Source organism: Lissotriton helveticus, chromosome 3_1, assembly GCF_964261635.1.
Source record: "Lissotriton helveticus chromosome 3_1, aLisHel1.1, whole genome shotgun sequence".
Taxonomy (NCBI): Eukaryota; Metazoa; Chordata; class Amphibia; order Caudata; family Salamandridae; genus Lissotriton; species Lissotriton helveticus.
The window spans coordinates 187,069,163-187,093,457 of record NC_136061.1 but is presented as its reverse complement, the minus strand read 5'-3'; the positions used below and the strand labels follow the sequence as shown (position 1 = coordinate 187,093,457).

The window sequence follows — 24,295 nt, the reverse complement described above, 5'->3', positions numbered from 1 at the left end:
CTCCCTTACTTCGATGACTGCATTCTGTATTTAAAGCAGAATAAGAATCTTTGAGGGAAGAGAAAATAATGGAGGATTGGTTTAGAAGCCCTGGCCTGATTTTGAACTATGCAAAATGTCAACTAAATCGAGCTCAGAATTTTCTTCATATAAGCTCATTTCAAGACAAACAAGAGTGTGGTGTTCCTCCCATAGGATAGTGGAACAACAAACCCATAGAATCTCTGTGGTATTTCCTGAAACAGAAGGAAGCAACAGCAAGGCACTGGATGAGGATACATGGTCACATAGCCTGCCAGGTGGCATTTAGTTCCATGGCTAGATAACTCCTCAGACCTCTCGTAATTCACCTTCTAAAGTACCGAAGACCTTTGTCAATAGAATACGGGAATAAAATTCCAGTAACAAAACAGATTACACTTCAACTTCTATGGTGGCTAAATAAGTCATCATTGTCCAGGGGATTCCTTCTAAGGAACAGTCCTCACTATGTTTTTACAACGTATCAAAGTCAAAGTCAAAAAGTTTATTTGTACTGGTACTCAACAGAGGACCACAAAATATACAAGTTACATATAAAATGAGATTCAACATTATCAATACAGAGATAAGAACGATTTAAAAAAATTATAGAAGTTAAAACAAACAAATTCATTCGGAGGTTGCTTACAAAGAGCAATAAGTTCACTTACTGTCGTGATTCTACATAAGCAATATATTGGTGCTAAAAATCTAGTGCGTGCAGAAATTACAATCTGGTTCGGAAATACAAATAGAACATGTTCCAGAGTCTGATCACCCCCAGCGCACAATGTACATAAAGCAGATCCCCCCGGGGACCATCTTGAGATAAATGAAAGTAAGGGAAGAATGCCTAGTCGAAGCATAGTGATTGATCTCCTAGCTCCATGTGTTAGGGTTAGCCCAATATAAGGCCGACTTTGTTTAAATTCTAAGGAATCAGCAAATAGTTTATAAGTGGGTAATTTGGTGCAGTGTCGGGAATCCATTTCGTAACTGAGCTTTGGGGTAAAGCATTTTAAGAACAGTTTTAGTTGTGCTGGTGACCAATTTTGCAGCATATCAACGGTAATATTTGCTACACGAAATGCTTCAGCCATGTTCCCTCTAAAAACTTGCTTTTTAGCATCGGACTCAAAGGTTTCTTTTTTCAACAGTGACCTTAGTGTGTTCTCTTTTGCGTGCAATAAGTTGTAGGCCCACCTTATTACATTTGCAATTGCTACTGCATAAGAACTGGTCACTGATAGTTCCAGTCTCAGTGCTTGGACAGGAACTGCATCTGACAGTTTCATAATTTTCCTTAAAATCTTCCCCTCTTTCCGATCCATAAAAGCCCATTGTTTTATGGGGATGTACTCCGTCGCGTAAGAAAGTACAGGAGGTATTTTTACTTTATAAATGTTTATCAGAGAAGAAAAATGTCTATTCCCTGTTGCGCTATATAGTCTCAGGAGGGCCGCTACATGTATATCTGATTTCCTTGACAAATTATTCAATTGCGTGATGTTAGATACGTTTTTTGAAAGGATCCTGCCAAGGTAGGGATAGTTCTTAACTTCTTCTATCTTTTCCCCTCCTAATCTCCAGGTATATTTCGCACTTTGTTTCCTCCCTGAAAAGGCCAGCACTTTTGTTTTTTGTATATTTGGGACTAGATAGTTTTCTTTAGAGTATTTGTGTAGAATATCTAGTGACGTTTGTAGTCCAAAGGGGGTAAGATCCAACAACACTATGTCGTCAGCATACAGTAAAGCAATTATTTTTTGATCAGCAATTTTTGGAGGCAGGTTAGAACCCAATTGCAGGTAATGGCACAGGTCGCTTAAGTAGAGGGAGAATAATATTGGGGCTAGAAGGCACCCTTGCTTGAGTCCATTTTCCGTTTTAATTCTTTCCGTATAACCTCTTTCTCCCCCCATTTGGACTTGACACCAAGTATTGGTGTGTAAGCTGATTATAGACTGTAATAGTTGTTCATTTATGCCAAGTTTCCTCAATTTTTCCCACAAGGTTGGTCGGTCCACCCGGTCAAACGCTGTAGAATAATCTATGAAGGCAGCGTATACAACCTGATTTTTTTGTGTTATATATTTGTCGATGATGGTTTGAATAACTGCGATGTTGTCAGTTACCGAATGTTTAGGCCTAAAGCCTGCTTGAAACATCGGTATCCGGCCAATCGTAAAGGCCCATTCTTTTAGACGATGTAAAATTTCTGCTGCAAATACCTTGCCCACGGAGTCCATAAGTGCTATTTGACGAAAATTGCTTGCCCGGGTTTTGCTTCCCTTTTTGTGGATCGGGATGATTATACTTCCCTGCCATGATTTTGGGATATGGCCAGTATCTAAGATGTAATTAAAAAGGGGATGTAACAGCTGACTCCATTCCTTTGGGGCAATTTTTAGTGCTTTGATCGGGATCTGATCTGGGCCAGACGCTCATGTAGATCTTGCTTTACGTATGTTTAATTCCACAGATGTTGCGGTGATTTTATTTAATGAGAGTTTAACTTTTTCTTTGTTGTAGACCCCACTGCTTTCTGATGAAACTATTGAGTTTGGTCTGTAAAGGTCTGTCAGAAAATTTTCCCAGGCATCCGGAGGGACCGGTATTGGTTGTAGTTTCTTTTTGGATCCAGTAAGTTTTCCTATTAGGTACCAATATTTGCGCTGGTCGTTCTTGTTCGCCGCTATCTGTATATCTACCCAGTTACGATCTTGTACAGTTTTTTTATGTCTCAGATTCTCACGTCTTAGTTGATTTTTGGTTTTATTTATTTCCTTTTTTATTTCTGGAGTAGGATTCATATATTGGGCGCGTATATATTTGTTTAGTTTTTTCTTTACCTCAGAGTTCTTAAGGGTACGATTATTTTTATCTTTATTCTTACTGTTACCAGCTGAATCCTTTACTATCATCTTAAGGATAAGAGATCTGTACTCTATTATGATGGATTCAAAATTTTCGATGGGATTTTCTGAGAACGTTCTCGTTAAAAGTTTTGAATGATCAATCAGAGACGTAATTTTGTCGATGGTATAAGAGTTCCAGAATATGCGTCTCTTATCTTTATTCACAACTACGTTGCTTTTTAGATATGTTATATGACAAGGTGCAGAAGATTTAGGTAACCAATCTGTTGTCAAGTGCATTTGGGTATGATCGCTCTCTTGACAAAACTGGTTAAGCAGATATGAAACTGTTTCTAGCAAGTCATAACTTGTGATTACATAATCAATTATAGATGGAGTCCCGTTTCCCCGTCTGGTATAGTTTGCAGGGATATCCCCTTCCATGCTACCATTCAATATTACTCCATTGATGTTTGTAAGAGTTGATAATAACAGTTTCCCTCTTTTGTCGGTCTGTATGCCCTCCGGGAATTGTGGAGATATTATGTCTAGACCTTCATCTAAATATAGTTTTGCCCATTTATTAATTTCAAAATTAGAAATTTTACTGTTGAAGTCGCCAACAATTAAAAAGGATGAGTGAAGATGGTTTTCTGTTATACTCTCAATCCTTTCCATGATATTTAAGAGTGTTATATCATGCTTTTTTCCTGGAGGAGCGTATACATTAAAGATGAGAATTGTTTTAGGGTGAGCTGTACGGTGTGTTTTAACGGAGATTTTAATGCACTGGAGGTTGTCTGAGTTGGTATCTAATATTTCCTGGGCCCACAGATATTCTTCCCTTAACAAAATAGCTAAACCGCCTTTAGCATGACCTCGATGTGTGTTTATTGCCGGGATTTCGTAAACATAATAATTTTGAACAGTTGTAGGTTCGGTTGCCCATGTTTCTTGTAAAATCAAGATATCCGGCCAATTTCTGGTGGCCATGGACAATTTGTTCTTTATTCCACCTGCGATGTTCCAGGAGGATATTTTTATGCCAGTGCTAAACAGATTGTTGTTGAGATCTCTTGGGTTTGTTGCTATTTAGAGTCTCTGATACCCAAGCCCAAGACTTTATGCTATTACCGTTCTCAGGTATTTTGGGAGCTTGATACCAAACGGCCCGTTGACCTTTGTTCACCAGAATTTTTAGTTTCTCTTGCCCTATAGAGTAGATGTCCGAGTGCTTGATTGCTAGGTCTTCCAACGCTCCATTATCTCTTGGAAATTGATTCCTGTATGAATTGGAGAGTGCACTAATTTGGGCATCATACCCAATTGAAACTGTACTGACCATTGGTTCTTTTTTTTCCACCACATCATATCCTTGTTTGTATAGTGTCTCCTTATCATTCAAGATGATTTCTGGGATAACAGACGACCAAAATGTTACCCTTGCTAATTTATTCTTGTCTTTAATAGGAAAAGTTACTAAATCAAGTTCGTGGCTACTCAGTGATTGTAGAGATTTAATATGACGTAGTAATTGTATTATCCTTCTTCTGTTGAGTGGGGATGAATCACTAGGAAAAAGTTCTTCGAATTGTATAGTTTTGGGAGAAGACTCTTTTTCTCTTTGTTTGTTCCTATCCAGATTTTCCAATGTTTTATTTTTAATATGATTTTGAGTTGGATCCTCTAGGGGTCTAAAAGAGACGAATTCTTGAGCTCTTGGATCTAGTTGTAACGACTTCTCTTCAAAGTTTTTCCTAGTTACTGATTTTGATATACTTTCAGATGCTGTCATTTTTCCAAATTCTTCCTCTTCCAGGTTTTGTTTTCTAGCCGACTGTCGAAATTTTAGTTTGTGAGCTTTCTTTTTTTGTATCCTCCTTATTGGTTTTTTTCTCCTTCTTTTCCTTCCTTCTATGTTACTTTCCAGATTCTTTTTTTCTGTAGATTTTCCATTATCTTGTGCTGATATATTAGACATTGGTATTTCCTGGTTATCAGATATAGAATTATTTACCGGTGTAATTGTTTCGCTTCTTTTTTTAAATATTGGAAAATTGTTAATTTTTTGCTGATGTTTTTCTTTGAAGAGTTTTTTTAAGGAATATATTGTTGAATCGTTTGGATGTTTCATCTTTTGTTTTTGTTGTGTTTGAGTCTTAGAAGTTTGAGTGCCGAAATCACGTGTACTTTTCTTCTGTTCATTATTATGTTCTTTCAATATATCACTTTCCTCAGATCTTGTTTTCGTTGGTAAATTGTTTGCCTCTGCTAAGCGGAGGTCTTTTTTCTTTTTCTTATTAAACTAGATGTTTTAGTATCCCTATCTGAACGTCCAGGGTTTGATCAGAATTATCAAGAATATTTCCCAGAAAAGAGAGAACAGATTCTAGAATCTCTTGCAATGAAAACAGGGCTTTTGATATGGTTGGTGTCGAGTCGATAATGTTATTATTTGTTTTGGAGTCGATATTGAAGGGATCAAATGAGAGATCAGTTAAGGTAATTGGTCGAGATGTTTCATCTTTATTGTTCTGGCTTATTGCATGATCCAAGTTTTGCAGTCCTAAAACAGATTTGTTGACATTTAAATCAACCGATAGCGCTGAGCTCCCTTCAATTTTAATAGGAGTAGAAGTTTTTAGAGTAGTCTGGTCTTGTTGAGGGTTAAGTAGATCAACTGGAGTGCAAAGTAATTTACTACTTAGATCAGTGACTAGAAGACACAGTTGTGATTGTTGGTTAGGAATCGTTGGAGTGCATTCTAATTCCCTTAAAATTACGGAAACGTTGGAAGAGGTTTCTCTGACGGATGTATTCAATTCTTGAGTGTCTTTCGTTTTAAGTGTGGTAAAGTATGTACTAATTGCCGGTGTAACCGTTATCCGACCAGGTTTAATTGCCTTGTCGGTAGATTTCCGAACAGCATTTTCTGTCCCCATTCTTTTCATAAATATCGTACGGGAACGTAATTTTTTGAAACCCATGTATTTGCCTATGTACTTTAGATTGTTACGGGTTATGGGTTCTCAGACGATAACACCGATGTAGGTTCTGATGTGAACTACAGGTTATAAGTTGACTTACCGAGTTCTGTGTTCTCTGTAGTAATAATCAGGGCGAAAAAGGGGGGGGGGCCCGGCCCGTCCTCGGACGTCCCCGGACGGCCACAGACGGCCCGCCCTTTGCCCGGGCTTATCCCCGCGCTTGGTCCCGCGCGCGTCCCGCGTCGCGGGGATCGCGATGTTCTTTGAACGTTTCGTTGGGGGCGTGTCCGTGGGCGGGTCACCTGGGGGAAGAGGAACCAGCTGACCTTCGCTAAGGTTTCTGGTCCTCGCAGTCCCCCAGGCTAGGTGCTCTCGCTGTAAGTGCCCCGGCCTCAACCCCTCAGACTCCAGCTGGGAGCGACAGGCAGAGCGTGCCGAGTGCAGCTCGCGCTCACACCAGCGAGTCAGGGGGAGGCAGCACCACGACGCGGAGAACTACAAGCGTCAGCCCCAGACAGCCAACACAGGCTTCAGACAATGAAAAAGATTTTCTTGCACAGTGGTGCAGAGTACGACGATTCAGCAACAGTTCTCAGCTCCAGTGAGTGGCGCCCACAAAGCGGGGGTCACGAAGCTATAGCCAGCTCGTTGGGGGCGTGTCCGTGGGCAGCTCGTTGGGGGCGTGTCCGTGGGCGGGTCACCTGGGGGAAGAGGAACCAGCTGACCTTCGCTAAGGTTTCTGGTCCTCGCAGTCCCCCAGGCTAGGTGCTCTCGCTGTAAGTGCCCCGGCCTCAACCCCTCAGACTCCAGCTGGGAGCGACAGGCAGAGCGTGCCGAGTGCAGCTCGCGCTCACACCAGCGAGTCAGGGGGAGGCAGCACCACGACGCAGAGAACTACAAGCGTCAGCCCCAGACAGCCAACACAGGCTTCAGACAATGAAAAAGATTTTCTTGCACAGTGGTGCAGAGTACGACGATTCAGCAACAGTTCTCAGCTCCAGTGAGTGGCGCCCGCGAAGCGGGGGTCACGAAGCTATAGCCAGCTCGTTGGGGGCGTGTCCGTGGGCAGCTCGTTGGGGGCGTGTCCGTGGGCGGGTCACCTGGGGGAAGAGGAACCAGCTGACCTTCGCTAAGGTTTCTGGTCCTCGCAGTCCCCCAGGCTAGGTGCTCTCGCTGTAAGTGCCCCGGCCTCAACCCCTCAGACTCCAGCTGGGAGCGACAGGCAGAGCGTGCCGAGTGCAGCTCGCGCTCACACCAGCGAGTCAGGGGGAGGCAGCACCACGACGCGGAGAACTACAAGCGTCAGCCCCAGACAGCCAACACAGGCTTCAGACAATGAAAAAGATTTTCTTGCACAGTGGTGCAGAGTACGACGATTCAGCAACAGTTCTCAGCTCCAGTGAGTGTTTTTACAACGTATGTTAGCAATGGTATTGGCTCAACCTAGGTGTTGGACCTGGCCCTTTGGCAGGGTTATCCCCATTTTTTTTTAACCTTGTTCCTCCTATTTTTTCTGACCTATTTTGGGGGTATTAACGGCCACATGCATCAATGTTGCCGTTTGCAAATCCTTAATTGCGAAAATTAAGGAATCGCAATTAAGGATTCGCAAACGGCAATGCATGATTAATTAGCATTTTTTTAGCGATTCGGTATTTTTCCTTAATTGCGATTCACAATTTGCGAATCGCAATTAAGGAAAACCCTTCCCATTGATTCCTATGGACCAAGAGGCCATAGGAATCAATGGGAAGGCATTTACAATTTGCGATTTTCAGTTTGCGAATCGCAAATTGAAAATGCAATTTCAAGGGTGCAGGGGGGGGTCCAAAGAACCCCTCCCTGCACCCCTGAAATTAAACTTAACTGCAATTTACACACACACACATGTCCCAAGGACATGTGTGTGTGTAAAATGCAACTTTCAAAAATGCATTTTTGTGCATGTTTGAAGGTTTTCGGTAAATTAGCACGAGGTTCAACCTCATGCTAATTTACCCCTTCCAAATTGAAAATTTGCAATTTATAAATGATCATGCATTGCATTTCAGAAATCTGAAATTGCGATTTCTGAAATGCAATCGCAATTTTAGAAATCGCAACATGATTGCGATTCCTAAAATTGCGAAATACATGATGCATTGCAATTTTGATAATTGCATTCGCAAACGGCCGAAAATTGCGATTCGCACCGTTTGCGAATGCAATTATCGTTGATGCATGTGCCCGTAAGACTCTTGGCACTTTACCACTGCTAACCAGTGCTAAAGTGCATATGCTCTCTGTCTAAATTGTAATGGTGATTGGTTTATCCATGATTGGCATATTTGATTTATTAGTAAGTCCCTAGTAAAGTGCACCAGGTGCGCCAGTGGCCTGTAAAACCAATGCTACTACTGGGCCTGCAGCATTGACTGTCACACCTACATGAGAAGCCCTGCAACCATGTCTCAGACCTGCCACTGCAGTGTCTGTGTGGGCAGCTTTGACCTACCATGTTGACCTGCAACCACTTTCCGGGCCCAGACCTTTCCTTTTCCTATATGTAAGGCACCCCTAAAGAAAGCCTACGGTAGGCGCAAGGTAGGCCCATGTGCCGGGTACAGAGTATTTAAAAGTACATGGACCAGTGTGTTTTACATGTCCTAAAAGCAAAATGCTTCTTAATTTTTTTTACACTATTGCAAGGACTATCTCTAACATAGGATATCATTGGAGCTTCCTTGTAACCTCTTATAAGTGTAACTTCCAATTGGGAAGAGATATAACTTTGGAGTTTGTGGTCCCTGAACTCACAATTTAAAAACACTGTGAAATTGTTTTTTAAATTGTGTGCTTCAAAATACCACTTTTACAAAGTGGGCATTTTCTTGCTTTACCATTCAGTGCCTCAGCCTGCCTGTTGAATCCTCGTTTGAGGGAGGGTGACAGTTGGGGATCTGGGTTCGAGTCTTGGTAACAATGCCAAACATCCTGTGATTCTGGGCAAATCACTTAATCTCCCTGTGCCTAACAAAAATGAATGTGTTTCCTCATGTAACGTAACTGGTGCTATGTAAAGCGCTCTGATACCCGATTCGGTTCAAGTTCGCGCTATATAAAACTCTGAAAAGAAAAAAAAATGCAATGTACAAGCATTATCCTTGAGCAGGACATTTGGCAGGCTTGCACTTGGGCGGTTCCCCACACTTTTTTTATCATTGTATTATAGAATTCAGGGTGTGGGAATTTCAAACAACAGTTTTGGACTCAAAGTTTTGTAATCAATGATATCTTAACTGAAAGATTTGTTTGATTTCATGATTACATTTGTTGTTCACTATTGGGTTGATGTGAGCCAAACAGTGAATTTAGTAGTTTATTTATTTATTTAATTTGAAAGTTTTATATAGCGCGAACAAGATATTTGCAGATAACAGAGCGCTTTACACAGGCAAGTGTCAGGGTAGGGAAACGAGGGAGCATAGTAGGAAGGTAGGTCATCACGTTAGTGTAAATAGTACAACTATTACAGATAGTACAGATATGAGGTAGCATGGTATAGTGGGAAGGTAGGTCATCAAATCAATGTAAATAGTACAAATATCACAAATAATACAGATATGAGGGAGCATGAACAATTAGGTAGCTCAATAAAACAAGTAAAACACATGTGCCTAGGAATAGGACCAGAGTAAATCAAACGCAGTAGTTCAAGTGTATTTAGCCATGAGGATACTTTTGACTTCTTTCTTAAAAAGAAGAGTGGAGGAGATGAGTCTGGTTTCAGGAGGGAGTGAGTTCCAGATCCTGGGCGCCATTCCTGAGAAGGAGTGTTTGTAGGTTTTTTCCTTCCGGAATCTTCGAGGCTTCAGCAGAAGATTGTTTGTACTACTGGTGGTTCTGGACCCGCCGGAAATTGTCAACTTCTGCGTGAGGTAGCCGGGTGATTTCAGGTGTATAGACTTGTGCGTCATGCAGGCAATTTTCAGCTGTATTCTGGCTTCAAGAGGCAACCAGTTCAGGGCTTTAAAGTCAGGGGAGATATGCGAATGTTTTTTAGATCCAGTGATGAGTCTAGCTGCCGCGTTTAGTGAAGCTCTGAGGGGTGCAGTTGTAGTTAGAGGGAGGCCGCAGAGGGCCACGCTGCCGTAGTCTATGCGAGGGATGACTAGTGCTTGTTCTGCAGTTTGGAAGTCTTTGGCTGGGAGGAAGGGTTTAAGTTTCCTCAAGGTATTTATTTGGAAGTTTGCCCCCTTAGTTGCCTTGCTGATATGCTGCTGCATGTTGAGGTTGGTGTCAAGTGTTATGCCTAAGGATTTTGCTGAATCCACGATGGTCGGTTGGACATTGAGTGCTGTTAGGTGCTTAAGCCATGTTTGTGTGGTGGATATTTTCGTGGGAGGTGAGATCAGGAGGAACTCAGTTTTCATAGCATTGAGTTTGAGGTGGTTATCGGCCAGCCAAGATTGGGTGCTTCTGATCGTTGAGTTCAGACGCATGATGTCTTTGGGGGATTGTAACTTGAGATATAGCTGAGTGTCATCGGCGTACATGTGAAAGTGTACATTGGATGCTTGTAGCAGGGTGGTGAGTGGTTCCATAACTAAGTTGAATAAAGTGGGGGATAGGCATGAACCTTGGGGGACACCTTACGTAACAGGTACTGAAGAGGACATCAAGTTTTTGCTCTTGAATGTTTGAGACCGGTTGTGTAGAAAGGAAGTGAACCACTGAAGAACAGTCCCAGAGAAACCCATTCTTGTTTTTAAGAGTTCGAGTAAGTTCTCATGTTTCACCGTGTCGAATGCTGAAGAGAGGTCAGGAAGGATGAGGAGGCAGGTATCATTTTGATCTAAAATTTGGAGGGCGTCGTCAATTATGTGAGTCATAGCGGTTTCAGTGCTGTGCCCTGCTCGGAAGCCTGATTGATGAGGGTTGAGGAGATCAGACTGTACTATGTGCTTTGTCAGTTGTAGTTGGACGCATTTTTCCAACAGTTTGGCGAGAGTGGGAATGTTGGTAATCGGACGGTAGTTGTTTAGATCAGTGGGGTCGGCTGTTGGTTTCTTCAGTAAAGGTGTCACTTGTCCAACTTTGAGGGAGTCAGGGATGGTTCCTTGTTGAAGTGAGCTATTGATAATTTTAGTCCAGAGTGGGAGGAGCAAAGGGGTGAAGTCTTTTACAGCGTTAGCAGGAAGAGGGTCAGTGAGGTGGTTGGATGGTTTCAGGGTGCTGAGTACTCTGTCAATTTCTTCTTCAGAGTAGGTGTCAAAGGATGACCATGTCGCATTGTTTTTTAGTTCATTGGGTGTTATGCTGTGGGGCTTTGAGTAAAGGCTTGCGTCAATGAGGAGATCGCTCCTTATGTTGTCCGTTTTTTTGTTAAAGAAAGCAGAGAAATCTTCACAGGAAGGAGCAGTGCCCATAATGTCAGCAGCTGGGGGTTGTTCCTTAGATTGTGATCGGATTAGCTCGAACAGTTTACTTGGACGGTTTTTTGCTTGGTCGAGCTGGAGTCTGAAGAATTCTGATTGAGCGTTTTATTTTCCTGAAGTAGGCGTTTCTCTTTTTCTTCAGAATTTTTAGGTGCAGTGCCGAGGGAACAGATCTCCAGGTGCGCTCTGCCATTCGCATAGCCCGCCTGTCTTCATTGAGACTCCCGTTGTACCAGGGGTTGGAGATCTTGGTGGAGACTCTTTTCAGTTGCATCGGTGCAGCCTCATTGATTATTGAGGCCATGGTGTTGATCCGTTAAGTACTGAACGTCAGTAACGTCGGTAGGGGGGAGTAGGAGATTGCAGCTGTTAGGGGGTGGAGAGTTTGGATTGAGTTTCCTCAGGTCTCTTTTCCAAACTTTGGGCATGGAGTATTGGACCGGGATACGTTTAACTTTTTCCTTGATGAAGAATGTGACAATATGGTGGTCTGACCAGTCACAAGGTTGGATTGAATCAAGTTGAGTAGTGCCTTCTTTGGAGATGACAAGGTCGAGGATAGAGCCTTTGTCATGTGTCGGGCTGTTGCATATTTGTGTGAGGTCAGAAGCGTTAAGGAAGTTTTTGAGGCTATTAACCACTGCGTCACTGCAGTCATTCCAGTGAAGATTGTAATCGCCAAGGTAGATTTGTGTGTTTTGCCGTCCTGAGTTGATTGACATTGTGTCCATGAGTTGTTGGGAGAAGATGAGGTTGTCCCCAGGAGGGTGGTAAATGATGTGTAGTGAGCATACAGGTTTGTTTTCACTGATGACATCAAGGCAGAAGTATTCACAGGAGGTAAGAGAAGGGGCGGTGACTTTATTAATTGAGAGGTTGCTCTTGTAAATGCATGCGATTCCGCCGCCTGTCTTGTTGGGCCTGTCAAGTCTAATGATGCAGTAGTTGGAGGGGAATAGGATATCCATGATAGGAGTAGAGGATTCAGCTAGCCATGTTTCAGTTAGGATGGCTAGGTCAAGGTCCAGATACATGATGAGGTCAGCGACCTCCGACGAGTGTTTTTGGGCCGATCTACAGTTGAGAAGAGTGCATTTGAGTCTGGGGGTGCAAGGGGAGGAGGAGGGGTTTATAGTGAGAGGGACTTTAGTGTGGTTGTTGGGCACGGAGCCTCTGTTGTTATGCGTGGGGTGTCTGAGATGGTTGGAAAGAATCGTAGGAATGGACAGGTGTGTGGTGGCTAAGACGTTTTGGGTTTCCGGGACATATGTGCGGAGTAGGGTATGTATGTAGAGGTCCGAGAGAGTCTTGATAGTGCGCTGGGGGCGGTTGGAGGTATTGCGAGAAGGGATAGAGGTCCAATGTAAGGGGTGTGTAGGATGTGTCTTGATAGTGCGCTGGGGGCGGTTGGCGGTATTGCGAGAGGGGATAGAGGTCCAATGTGAGGGGTGAGTAGGATGTGAGGGGGGGTTGTTGTTTCGTTGAGGAGTGGTGGTGAGAGGGGGGTGTCTGGGGTGCGTGAGGAGTAACTCTTTGAGGGTGTGGAGTTCTTCTTTCACTTGGAGGAGGGTGGTCATGATTGTGTCCAGCGTGCAGTTGGGTAAGGAGTTGGGGGGGGGGGGCACTGAGGGAGAGCACGTGTCTGAGCGACTGGAGCATGGGGGGAAGGGGTGGGGGTGTTATTGAGGTGATTGGAAATGGATTTGGAGTTGGGGGTGTTAGTGAGTGTGTTGGAGTTCTCGTAGGTAGCAACGATGTTGGGGGGGGAGGAGTGAGAAGATAAGTGACGGTGTTGGTGTTATTGGACAGGGAATCAATGAAGGGAGGGGTGAGGCAATTGCGAGACGTGTGGAGGCTGGTTGTTGCGGGGGTGTAGTAAAAGGGAGTGAGAGTGGGGGGGGGAGATGTTGAGGGAGGAGTGGGGGCCAGGAGTGGCGGGAGTGCAAAGAGTGGGGGGGAACGGTTGAGGGAGGAGTGAGGGCTAGGAGTGGCGGGAGTGCAGGGAGTGGTGGGAAGATGTTGAGGGAGGGGGGACGGTCAGGAGTAGCTTGAGTGCAAAGAGTGGGGGGGAGATGTTGAGGGAGGAGTGGGGGCCAGGAGTGGCGTGAGTGCAGAGAGTGGGGGGGGAGAGGTCGAGGGGGGAGAGCAGCGAGTGGCGGGGGTGGGGAAAGTGGGTGGGGAGGTGGGCTGGGAGAGAGTCGTGTTGTGAGGGTCAGAAGCGGTGGGTTGTTCTGAGACGCTGGTTGGAAGTGTGGTGTTCTGGTTCAGTTGGAGTGGGGTATGAGTGGAGGTCCAAGGATTGGAGAGGTGCTCTTTGAAAGTGGGGAACAGGTTGTCGAGTAGTTCCAGGTTCCTGTCTGTGGATTGAATTAGGACAACCCCGTTATTGTAGATAGTAATGGTGGTTCTGCCTGGGAAGAGTTGGGATGGTGTGATGGAGAGTGTTAGGCCATGAGCGGATTTCCTGGTGGTGGAGACGTTGAGTAAGGTGAGGAACGCTTTTCTCCATTGAGCTCTGCGTGTGATGTGGAAGATGATATCGGTGTTCAGGGATCCATTGACCGGTGAGAAGTAGGTGTCGGCAAAGGGGGTTTCAGGGTGGGACCTCAGGAAGTTGTGTTTAAAGCGTTTAGCGGCTTTTTTGGTGAGTGCGGGTGGGTAGTTTATTTTATATGTGTGCTTGCCGATGGGATCCATGTTGGGATGGCGGTAAAGGTGGGTGTGGGATGGTGAGCAGTAGAGATATACAAGAGCAGAGGTAAAAGCAAACAATAAATTACATGGGTCAAAAATGACACTAGTGAGTGATCAAAATATATGAGGTAGCAATCGGTGCCTTACATTAGTACAAGCATTTGCAATGCAATAGGTCTCGCATTAGGAAAGTTTGAGCTATTAGTATTGTAAATGACACATTTTTTTATTTATGTGTTGGTTTTGAGAATAGCGAAATGAATAGCTTTGTCATTTATAATGCCAATAGTTTTATCTTTCGCAAGTGTGACATCTTTAGCATTTGTAATGCAATATGTGTTGTATTTACATGACTTAGATGTATTGATATTACAAAGAACAATGGCTTTTTTTTTTTACAATAATTAATAGTTAAATAAAAGTTATTGTAATTTATAATGGCACTAGCTTAAATTTTTGTAAATAACTTTTGGGAAGATTATGTTCTTGGATTTTCGTCACAATAAAATACAATGAACAGAAGTGAAATATTAACATTTTTTGGTGACATTTGTAAAAAAGCGTGAAACATTGAGCTAACATATTTGCACCAGTTGTTGCGTACCAGACTTCAACATCAGCCAATCGCGCTGATAAAGAGGTTTTAATGCGCACGATTCCAACGAGTTGTGTACGATCGAATTTTGAGCAATATGTTCCTGTGACGTGCAGCAAGTTTTCCCTGTTGCAAAACACGATAATGGATGCCTATATAATGCGATATGTAATATTGCTCCGAGCTCAAAACTGGATTTTTGGCCCAATCATAAAGAGAGCGTCGGGGTTAAATTTTTGGAAGCCTGATTCTTTTGCTATGAATGTATTCATAACCTCATCACAGATGAACTTCCAGTCCATGTTTATTGTTTAATTTCTACTTCAGGAAGGCACCTTTGGGAGTTCAAAGTCTTGATCAGAAACGTATTACATAAAGATGTGGAGGGGTCTAGGTGTGGCAGAAACCAGGTTAGGTTTGGTGCACTTATGCACTCAGAAGCCTATATAGAAGGTTTTCACTTTCAAGATGCGAGCACCGCCTCAGCTCTAACAATGAGCTGTTTAATTTCCGGTTTAGCAGATGCAGTGGCCATCACGGCGACCCTCTGCTCCAATCCCTATTGGTGGTGTCATTTTTATACTCATCGTACTGTTTGTAGTTTTCTGTGTTGCTAGGAACAATAGCCAGTCTTATCTCATAAGTTTTCAGCTGAGGCCACTCATCAAGCAAAGATGCAAGCCACAGCAACATCTCTGTTGGTGGGTTGTCCGCGAACATCCTTACACGTACTTTGAGAATTAGGAAAATATGCAAAAAGAACCGTGGAACCCTAGCCCCCCCGAATTCATACATCCAAATACCAGGGGGATGGATTTTCTACACATTGCCAGCTCTCTTTGAAGTTCCTCAAACACGACACCCCGTGGTGACCACAAAATCATTCACTGCACATGGTTTCAGATCAGTTTGCCTACCCGATTCATGTTACCATGTACCCCTGTGCAGCCACACGTAAACAAAAGTAATTATTAGAGGTCCATTACTTTCTTCTGCGAACACAATCAATGGTTGTGCTCAATATAATCACAGACCCCCCCCCTTGCAGAAGTCAGTAAGCATCAGAGTATTTTCAACCGACTATGTTCAGATAGAAGCAAGCAAGTTAGTAAAGCCTCATAAGGCTTGAGGGAATAAGTGGAATTTGTAATGCCACCATCCGATCCCTGTGTAGAACGATGCTCCATACCTGTGGCTTGCCAGGGTTTGTTGTCATGGTCCTGTTAGCTGTGGGTGAAGAAGCCAAAGGCGAAAGTTTGATAATGAAGCAAAAGGGCACATATGCCCACAAAAAACACAATACTCCTACTACAACAGAAGAATGTTGGAATTCAAAAAGTTCTATTCATTTTTGGGGGTGATTTTTGTAAAGCGTGACAAGTAGCTTCAGAACTATTAACTGCTTCAGCGCTACCGCGTTTACCTGCTGTGCGCTGAGAAAGGAGTAAATGGCTTGTTTGTGACAAAGCCAGCTCGTCATGAGCGCAGGGCAGGTAACGCCCATGACGAGCTGGCTTTGTCATTAGCGTCGAAGTGGTTAAAAGCCTCACGCATCCCAGACAGCAGGTGACTGGTTGTGTTGCCCAGATACTCCATTGATTCCGTATAACATTCATAAATCTCTTTAAAGTTAATTCGATTTTTGGAAGGAGGAGTCATTGACATCCATGAAGACTGTGCACGGTTTATCCAATGACACTGTACTTCTTGCCTCCCTGCAGGCCCATGTAATTATATATAGTGACATGTGTGGAGTCCTTTTAACACAATTGCCACCAAAACAACGCATCCTCTTCTCACTGAAACACGCTGATGCTTCAAAACGTTACTGCCACTTCTCGTGGAGGCTATCCACCGCGGTTCAACAGTGCCGGCTATGAGCATGGACCCCAAACTTGGCATCACCTCCAGCCTAAGCAGTCTGAGAGGCACTAAACGGATCTAACCACATTTTTCTAAAGCGTTTCCACAAATGTTACCACACAATTAAATCACGAGTCCCACAAGAGGAGTGTGTGCAGCTGATGGAGCAAGCGCAGCCTTTCACAAAACAAGCTGCAGTAATTACAAACAGATCCCCCGGTGCAATTCAAACAATTTAAACGGATCTAACCACATTTTTCTAAAGCGTTTCCACAAATGTTACCACACAATTAAATCACGAGTCCCACAAGAGGAGTGTGTGCAGCTGATGGAGCAAGCGCAGCCTTTCACAAAACAAGCTGCAGTAATTACAAACAGATCCCCCAGTGCAATTCAAACAATTGATTTCTCTAAGCGAGAGCCTACCTCGCTGTACTGTGGACGGGAGACGCTGTGCCCGCCTCCCTGCTCGGGCCGCGCTGTCATTGGCGGCCGCCAAGGCAGAAAGACAGGCAAACACGGAGGAGACGTGGAGCCACTTCCTTTGGGCGGGACTTCCGTCTTCTGAAGTCCCGCGCACACGCCCACGGACTACCTGAGAGCGGGGCTCCCATGCCCGAGGGAGAGCCCCGGCTACCGAAGTCCCGAATGCCGGTAAGTGGGGCTTAGTTCTAGGGGGGAGGGGAGTGCGCTTGTGTGTGTATGTGTGCGATGGCGGCGGCGAGGGGAGTCTTTGTATGTGTGCGTGCATGTGTGTAGGTGCGCTGGTGTGTGTGGGGGGGTCTCTGTGTGTGCGTGTAGGTGCGCTAGTGTGTGTGTAGGTGCGGCGGCGACGGGGGGTGTGTGTGTGTGTGCCTGTGTATTTCGTGTGGCTGTGTATGCGTGGGGCTGTGATGTGCGCATGCGTGAGTGTGAGTGTGGGTGCGCGTGCACGCAGTGTAATCCAGCCGAAGAGAAGCGTGTGGCAGTTCCTTGTCCTTCATTCCCCCGAGTCAGCTAACTATAAGTCTCCACCTGGACGCATCCTTCGGATGCGAATTCCAGGCTCGACCTAAAAAAGTGAAATGGGTGCAGTTTACAAAAGAAATGTACAACAATATATGAGGTAGCAATAAATGCATTACAGGAATAAAGAGAAATGGGAGCAGCTTACACAAATGTGCAGTAAACAAATATAAGCATAATACTGATGAAATACTGGAACAAAATACAGATGCCAACAAAAAGTTAAATAGTCAAAAGTGACACTAGTGAGCAGCCAGGAATATATGAGGTAGCGATCGGTGCAGAAAGTGAATTGGGTGTAGGTTACAAAAAAGAAATATCCAAAGTGCAATTAGAAGTATAATACTGCAATAAAAGGCAGACATTCTATCACAAGAGTATACACATATATACCCATATGTATAAGGGTATACATGTATATATATATATACACACAAGAGTATATGAGGTAGCGAGCGGTGCAAAAAGTTATACTTATAAATATAAGAGTATATATGTATATATATATATATATATATACACAAGAATATATGAGGTAGTGATCGGTGCAAAAAGTGAATTGGGTGCAGGTTACAAAAAAGAGATATCCAAAGTACAAGTAGAAGTATAACACTGCAGTAAAAGGCAGACACTCTACCACAAGAAGGTGTAATTACAGAGCTATGTAAAGTGCGCAGTAGTTGATATAAGCCTAGAAAAGACCAGTTCTTATGGTAAGGTCAGGTATAGAGCATGACTAGTCCATGATGGCCGCCAAAGAGAGAGACCAGTCTAAAATGGCAGCCAAATAGGGGAGATAGAGACAGTAGTCCTCTGTTTGTTGTTGTTGCTTCGAGAACAGGGAAGGTTAGTTTCACTTTCTATTTGAGCAAGCCCAATTCCTAGCTTGCTGGAAGGGAGTCTTATCTCTATTTTTGGTGGTCTTGAGTGGAGGAGTTAAGTTGAGGAGCCTCGTGGGTGGATTTATTGCTACAGTTTTATGACCCCAGCCATTTTGAACAAAGGATCTTTAACAATGTGAACAATCGAGTGGGGTGAAGTAAATACCTTTTTGTAATATCTGCTCAGCAAGTACGTTGATGTAGACAGTAGAGTTTTGCAGCTATCCAGGGTCTAGCCAGGGAGTGCACAGCTGCGGTGTGCATTGACTTCTGGCAGGTTGAGGGCTAATCTTCGTCGAGCGCGGCCAGAGCGACTGAGCTGCAGCCCCTCCTGCCTCGATAGTGGATGTTGTGTGTTTCCCGTCTGCCTCAGCTCCCCTGGGCGGCGACACAGCACCGCTGTTCGCGTCCAGTTCCCGGTGCAGCTGGGGGCAAGCTCGAGTCGTCCGTCGCCCCCAGAGATCCCGTCTGCCTCAGGGCTCCACTCCGGCAGCCCCACACCTCCGACCGCATCCAGCTCCCGGTGCAGACCAGGCCAGAGATCCGACCACTGCAGCCGTTGCCGGTGGCGGTGCTTACAGGCGTACCGGACGCCTCTGTTGGCCAGAACCGCAACGGTCTCAGCCTTCGGGGGGGGGGGGGGGGGGGGGGCGGTCAGGGACCCCTAGCCGGCTCCATGCCCGCCACAGCAGGCTCCTCAGGCAACGATGGTCTCAGCCTCCGTAGGGGCGATCAGGAACCCCTAGACGACTCCATGCAGCGCCACAGCAGGCTCCCGGCAACGACGGTCTCAGCCTTCGGGGGGGGGGGCGGTCAGGGACCCCTAGCCGGCTCCATGCCCGCCACAGCAGGCTCCTCAGGCAACGATGGTCTCAGCCTCCGTAGGGGCGATCAGGGACCCCTAGACAACTCCATGCAGCGCCACAGCAGGCTCCAGGCAACGACGGTCTCAGCCTTCGGGCGGACGGTCAGGGACCCCTAGCCGGCTCCAAGCCGCGCCACAGCAGGCTCCAGGCAACGATGATCTCAGCCTCCGTAGGGGCGATCAGGGACCCCTAGAAGGTTCCGGGCAGCGCCACAGCCGGCTAACCCGCGACCTGCGTTCACAGGCGGTGGCAGGCAGCGCTTCTCCACTGCCCCCGGGCTGCACGGTAGTGGCTGCAGCCCCGGCAGGCAGTCTACAGGCGCTCACAGGCAATCAAAGCAGGTCGCACGGAAAGCAGTCACGCCAGCATCCACAGCAGGCTCTCCCCCACCGTCCAGGGCTCCGCCGATGCTCCAGTGAGAGTTGCAGGGGTCCAGCCGCCAGAACTGCAGGTACGTGATAACATTCGATCAATCCAGTTACTTTTTAGAATCCAGTTACTTGTGGTACATCCAGTTACTTGTTATGACTCCAGTTACTTGTTTTCCTCGCGTAGATGAGTGCTATCCGGGATAATTTCATGAAAGGGATCCCCAGCACTGGGAGCTCTGGACTAGAGCTCCTACCAGGCGGCCATCTTGCCTTGGTCAAAGTAGTAGTAAATATATTTCTTCGGTCAGCACAGCTTAAGTATTCCTCATACCCAATGACGAGGACGTAGAACACAGGAATAATTGCCCTTGTTGCTTACTGGTAATCTTCATTATCCTTGGTCCTGAACATCTTTGTCACAGTCATTACGGACCACCCTTCCTTTCTTGACCTGCTATCTTCAGTTGCGCTTGTAATCGTGGAAGGATTATGGTGGACTACGCCTTTATACCACCACTTGAGTGTGTGGGTTTAGGGAATATTCATTCCCACTTAATGTATTTTTTAACTGTTATGAGGTGTGATCCACCTCATGTGTATTAACTGTGACAAGGAAGAGGCGAGAATGAGGTGTAAAGGCCAGAGCTGCCAAATCTCTAACTGGGGATCCGGGTTCGAGCCTTAGCATCGCCTTAACATCCTGGGCTTCTGGTCAAATCACGTAATATCCCAGTGCCTAAAAACAAAGAAAATGAATGTGTCCTTGTATAAAGTAACTGGTTGGTGCTCATGTAAAACGCCCCAAATACTTCGGGTCGAGTTCGCGCTGTATTAAACTACCCTTCACCCTCCAAAAAGAGGACGTTACAGAAAATAAAAATCACCTGGGCATTTGTTCTAAACGCCCGTCTAGTGTCGTGTAAAATACGGACCATCTTCTCTCAACAGCCATAACCTTGTCAGGCAAACACTAATCTGCCTTCAAAATTCTTCACCCTCCTCTTACTTCTAAGTTCAGAATCAAGAGGCATTGACTGACTTTACTATGGCAGCTGCTGTGAATGACTACGCCCCCGGGGAGGGTACGGTAAGGCAACGAAGCACACGTGCTTCGTCAGATACCACCGAAACTGCCATTGGCTACAAAAACACTCCATCACAGAGCTATAGTGCCATAATTGGCCACAGCTGCTCTCAGTCACAGGATAAAGGGGGCCGCGCCGACTGTCACTGCAAGCTTAGGCACATTACCCCCAGGTTTGGGAAACCTGGCAGCCACCGGCGCCTTCACTCCGGTCTTACCATTTGCGCACCTTCCCGATGGCCGCCATCACTTTCTTAACGTCATCTTTGGCCCGGCTACGCGTCTCGGCTCTGCCAGAGCGCCCGGACATGGTGGCGCTGGACCACTGCGACCCGTGACCCTCTACTTTTCCCGGGGCAGTCCCGTGGCCCTCTCCGCTCGTCACTCACTCTCAACGCAGAGACGGGCGGGCGGAGCATGAGGGATGGTGCGTGCTGACGTAAGCCTTAATCGTGCCACCCTTCAACCCTCCCCAAGAGGATCAACTCGTGTAGCCGTAGTGAGGAGTGGTGGTGGCTCCTGGCTAATCCTTGCCTCCTGGTTTCTAAAAAGCTTAAACAAAGCTTGCTGAATATGTTCATTAATTATGCGTGACCGCACGCGTACCGCAGGAAATAACATTTTGCAACTCTGCTTTTCTCCGCGCGCAAAAAACCCTGTTATAGACGTCAGGGCTTTAAGTGGGATGGGAAAACCTGTGGGTCTCTCAAAGGGGCGTGGCCATGTAATTAAGGGCGTGGCTTAAAACCTCGTAAGCTAAAAATCTGTGCTTAGTTAGCATAGTATACCTCCAGAGAGTCCAGACTTGTATTTGGCTGTTTATGTCCTTGCATCCAGATATATGATGCAACAAGTAACATCATACCTACAAGAAGTCAGGTCTAGTGTCTTTGTCAATGGTTGTTAGTTGCATAAGATAAATAAGCAGCAACTATGTCTTGAATATAATATTGAAAAAGCTTCAACTTAAAGCCCTGATGACACCACCACAATCTTGATGATCCTGAGTTTCAAAAAGAAGGGTGAATCCAGAGAGAAAATGACTCTTTAAAAGGTTTCCCTTCCCCCTACAACTCTCAACTGCATAGCTGCCAAGGTTTCAGATTGCGATGTGTGACATTTTCATAATTTCATTGTAATTATGAGTGACATTTCAACGTCTATGAGTGACACTTTATTACGAGCAAAATCATGTGATAAAGATGAGGGAAACATATAAAAATCAGAAATTACACTCGTTTGAGTGACGGGAACCTCTAAAAAGATCTTAAAACTACTACAAGCACCAGAAATGGAAGGGCACTAACCAGAGACATACTGCGTGACTGCAGTTCTCAGTAACAGAAGGCAGGCAGGCATTGCAGCTGCTCAGATCTAATTGATTTGATCATTGGATGGATGGATGGATGGGTTTTTATATAGCGCAATATCACCGCCAGGTCTCAAAGCGCTTTGCATTGGGAACCCGTCCTGGTTTTTCCCTGTGAGATAGCCCCTACTGGGTATCCCCAAGGTGAAAGCCAGGCATCCCGCCGCGGGGGGCCGTAGTGGAGATTAAGCAAGCTATTGCCCAGAGTTGCAGAGTGTGAACCTGTGATTCGAGTAGGCACCGAAGCGAGAATTACCGAGTCCGTGGACATTTTGGGCTCAAGACCCTGCCGCGTCGGGAATTGAACCCTGGTCCAGGGTCTGATCTCAGCGTCCGGGTCTGCCTCCTCTAACCAGTGAGCCACACTTCTCCATCATTGATGACTGGATGCTAGCCTAAAAAACAAAGTTCATAGCATAGCAAGTGCCACTAGGAGATTATACCATAAATCAGGCCTCTCCGAGACCGGCCAAACTAACTTTGTTTTTCATTTCTGTTTGGGATTGACTAGAGAACATGCTGAACATTTAACACAACAGACACCATCCCAAATGCATACATTTGCTACGGTGCCACTTTCAGGGCTGGCAGCCAAGTGCCCCTCTTCTACTCTGTTGGTAAAGAGGGTATTGTTGTACCCTGCCAAACTCAAAATAGTCCCTGGTTATTTGTGCACATTGTTATCATAGCCTATTTTACATTCTGTGTTATATTATTTTAAAATAATGGCATGCATATTCATAGTGCTGCCAGAGGCTAGGACTTCATAGCACTTCAAGAACATGTTCCTAATCTCCAATGCATCAGCAAGGGTTAAATTCTGTGTCGATGTTACAGACACCTGTAGTGATCCCATTAACCAGCTGAGCTTCCACGACCTAACAGTGCATTTCCCACCTGCTAGTTTAACTTGCATTTATTGTCTTCATTAAATGTGTGTACATTTTTTTTTATATGTAGTTACCTGCAGGTAAAAGGCAAGCAGAAGAGTTAAAAAATAGTTTGTTTTTAGCCATGTCGCTGGCTCCATCCCCATTGCACTCGGGATAGCTTCATATTCTTACTTATGACCCACTGGTGAAAATACGAGCTGTATGAGCTATGCTGCGCTTTTTGAACTACACTGAAGTCTCCCTCTGACTTTCCCCACTGAATCTAACACCTGTTGTGCATTTCCTAAGGACGGCACCCTTCACCCTGGGGTTAGCAGCCTGTGAAGAAAAAAAGACATTGAACTAAGGAGGTCAGGTTTGCCTATTGAACAAAAATATACTTTGAGGTACCGCACGACAATGCCAACGTAGCGTGGAAACTGGGATTGCTGCAGCTGGGCTGCGGCAGACCATGAAGCCTGCCTGAAGAAATAAATGATAGCAGCCGATCGAAATGTCTTGCACTGGGGCAAATGGAACCTCCGGATCTTGGCGGCCGTTTGTTACGGTGTTTACAGTCATTCCAGCCTCCCTATAGCATTTCAGTTACGCATATAGTACACAGTAGTGTATAAGTGTGACAACACCGTACTGAAGTGCCTAGAAGTACTTACTGCCTCTCTGTGTTCATTTAACAGTTGGGCAGCACCCAGACAGCTGTGTCGACTGTGACTCTGCAGCCGAGCCAGGCTTAGAATAGAGTCAGTCTCATGCGCCATACCGCTGATCATTCTGCCGAAGGTAGTAGTACTACTGTTTTGTGCACTGTATAATGCGGTGGGTCGACAAGACTGTGTGACTGCCGGCACGCCTCCAGACAGTACTTCTTGAATTCCACCACCTCACTACCTTCCAGGACAAGGAGGATGTGAGGTCACATCCCCAGCTAATCCACAGCCAGTTATCACAACCACTGAGGGCAGAGGTCCCGCCCGGGTGTCTCTCTGTATTGGGCACTACCTCGGCCGGGCCGGGTGACGTCATACCTGGCTCAGGCTGTAGTCAGTGTGCGACTCAGCCCCGCGGCGCCACACGGCCCGGGCGGGAATATTAATACAGCAGGCAAGTAAGATAAATTGTAGTAGTAGTGCATAGAATTAACTGTTATTGATCCTGTGCTTGTGGCATCTGAGCGCCCGGGTGGCAAGTCTGCAGGGAGCAGCAGAGCCGGCGCAGGCCACAGGTGCGCACGCTCCAGCAGCCTTCCGTGGCCAGTACTTCATTGCTGGTACAGTCCGTGGGATTAAAATGCGTGACACTGCATTTCAGTGCGGTGATGCGGAACACCGCACTGAAATGCGTTAATGTCACGTTTGATGCGTGATACTTGACAGGGCTGCAACTGGCATGAC

The 24,295-nt window shown here is 45.6% G+C and overlaps 1 protein-coding gene across 2 annotated transcripts in view; it reads right to left on the bottom strand.

The window, feature by feature from the left end:
* BCL7B (BAF chromatin remodeling complex subunit BCL7B) overlaps positions 1 to 21,060 on the bottom strand; it is a 73,779-nt gene extending 52,719 nt beyond the window's left edge. The window contains exon 1 of one of the 2 annotated variants that reach the window (XM_078679574.1): positions 20,861 to 21,060. In XM_078679574.1, the coding sequence (XP_078535700.1) occupies positions 20,861 to 20,952 (92 nt within the window). In that variant the 5' untranslated portion in view covers positions 20,953 to 21,060. Of the gene's footprint in view, positions 1 to 20,442; positions 20,501 to 20,860 lie in introns of those variants that run through there. The other variant, XM_078679575.1, reaches the window with a different exon arrangement.
* Between the last annotated feature and the right edge of the window lie 3,235 nt (positions 21,061 to 24,295).